Here is a 2,636-nt window from a genome sequence, read left to right on the forward strand (position 1 = left end):
GGCTGGTTTGATATGGGGTTAATGTATTTCTGTTGGTACTTTCCTTTTCAGGGCCATGTCCGTTTTCCTCGTTCAAGCGTGCTATTACTTTTTTGAACGAACCCCCCATCACTAAGCGCATGCGCCTTAAGTTCCTTGCTGGGACAGTCCTTTGAAAGGCAAGAAGACTTCCTGGACATCCGGGTGGGTCTCAAACAAACTGTAGCGCAAAAAAAAGTCACATAGAGAGCTTGATAATAATTTGTTTGAAAACTTAAATGATCAGATATTTAAAGATAAAACTCGGGAAACACAAGATGTTGATTTCAAATACATTTAACAACAGTGAATTATGAATGATGTTAGATTTGAAATAAAACTATGCTCAAGTCATTTAAGATGAAATAGCATACCCGTATTTTAGTCTCGTTTCGATTCAAGCTAAGTTTAGTTTTTCTTTGCTTCATACTGATTCCAGGTATCAAGACAACAAACTTCTAAACCACAGGTCTGAGCTTCCATCGAGAAAACATAGAAAATTTCGTCAGACTCGTGCGAAGTTCCTTCTCCCTGATGAATCGAAACAGCAGTTCCCCTCAGTTTACTGATTCTCCTTAACACTATCTGTAACTTCTCGTGACTTCAGGGGTTCTTGACTAACTGAAAACTGATGTTTACGTGAAACATGGCACAGATAACATGAACTGTCTCTCAGTTATATACCTGAAACTCGTGCAAATACGAATGAAAATAAATTTATCGATTAAACAAGCTATCATAAAAAGTACAGAATAATTACAAGACCCATAAAAATAAAACCAATTTCTGAGCTCTGAATGTGTCTCTCTGATTCAGTGGTGAGCTTGAGAAGCTATAATGCTAAAATTCTCGGTTAAATCCCCGCACAGATACTGCGTAGCTGTGCCGTTGCGTTAAAACAAAGAAGCTCGGAACATATCAAAGTTGTAATAAAAAAATACAACGGAATGTATATACATATAGATATCAAATATTATAGAGGCGCCTATTTTATCTTATTCTGTTTCCATCAAAATAATATAGAGGGCACTACAACTGCTCCTAGCCTTAAAACAAATTTGAAATAAAAACCACAAGTTTACTAAAAGTGTTGTTGTTTGTTGTTGTTGTTTAAGTGGTGCAAAGCCACACAACTGGTTATCTGCACACTGTCCACCGCAGGAATCGAACCCCGGAGCTTAGCGTTGAAAGTCCGGAAATAAGAAATAAAAGACAATTAAAACTCAAATGTATAAAAATACACCATATTTAAGTTAAATGAACATTATATTTAGAATAATTCTTTTACCTAAAAAAACACAATATTTTAAATAACATATTTAGAGTAAAGCTATCAATAAAATCAATGAACATGCCGGAAAACAACACGTAGGGAACATCAAAATCTACATTTAACTGGACTTTAATATTGTTTGTAACAAACTGATCATATAATAACTTCTGTTTTTTCCACACAAATGTATAAAAATATTTAAATATTAGAAATAACTATGTTTTTAAAATTCACACAAGATTTTATCAGTTGTACATAGTAAATCGTTTGCTTATTTTACACACAGTTCTTGTATCCCACCTGACGATGTCAGGTAAACCTGGTGAAACGCTGTGTACACAAATATTTGTTTTTTAGAGCAAAGCCACATTGGGCTATCTGCTGTGTCCACTACGGGAATCGAACCCCAGATGTTAGCGTTATATATCCATATACTTACTTATATCTTACCGGAGGATCAGTACAAGAATAAAATAAAGTCCCTTAGAATCGGCAAATGTGGCAGTTATAAAAGTTCCTAGTACTGTGGAGTCGACCATTTTCAACATTTATTTGTTTGTTATTAATTTCACGCACGTTACTTGAGAGCTACCTGCACTAGCCGTTCCTAATTTAGCAGTAAAAGACTAGATGGAAGGCAGCTAGTCAACACCACCCACCGCAAATTTTTGAGCTACTCTTTTACCAATGAATGGTGGGATTGGCCGTAACGTTATAACGCCCCACGGCTGAAAGGGCAAGCATGTTCGGTGATGGATTCGAACCAGCCACCCACAGATTGCGAGTCGAGTGCCCTACCATTAGGCCATGCCACGCCCTCAGAATGTGACTGTTATGTAAATTCATTCTAACTCAAAAACGTTCTGTTTAACCAATACTATAAGTACTGGGTCAGATGTGCAATACAAATTAAAATATCAAACATACTGCAAACAGCGTTTAAATAAAACTTTATAAGCACTTTACACACACTGTTGAGTAGTAAACAAACTAACTGCAGAGTAACAAGCCAACAAAGCACTTGAGAAAGTGAGTAGAATAAAAACATTTCTCTACATTGTCAAGACTGTTTGTATTGTCAAGACTGTATTTTCTCTATATTCTTCTTAGTTCTGAGTGGATACAGTCTTGACAACAAACGTGTAGTCCTCACCAGTCAGAACTGAGGCGAATGTAGAGAAAATACAGTCTTGACAACAAACGTGTAGTCCTCACCACTTAGAACTAAGACGAATGTAGAGAAAATACAGTCTTGACCCACTCAGAACTAAGACGAATGTAGAGAATGAAGACTACACGTTTGTTGTCAAGACTGTATCTTCTCTACATTCGTCTTAGTTCTGAG

The 2,636-nt window shown here is 36.3% G+C and overlaps 1 protein-coding gene across 1 annotated transcript in view; it reads right to left on the bottom strand.

The window, feature by feature from the left end:
• Positions 1-1,115: 1,115 nt before the first annotated feature.
• The window catches only part of LOC111089448, a 20,034-nt gene continuing 18,513 nt past the window's right edge, over positions 1,116-2,636 (bottom strand). The window contains exon 3 of the mRNA XM_022401978.1: positions 1,116-1,195. Coding sequence (XP_022257686.1) covers positions 1,156-1,195 — 40 coding nt within the window. The 3' untranslated portion in view covers positions 1,116-1,155. The remainder of the gene's footprint in view (positions 1,196-2,636) is intronic.

Source organism: Limulus polyphemus, unplaced genomic scaffold (genome assembly GCF_000517525.1).
Source record: "Limulus polyphemus unplaced genomic scaffold, Limulus_polyphemus-2.1.2 Scaffold6288, whole genome shotgun sequence".
In the NCBI taxonomy this organism is placed as follows: domain Eukaryota; kingdom Metazoa; phylum Arthropoda; class Merostomata; order Xiphosura; family Limulidae; genus Limulus; species Limulus polyphemus.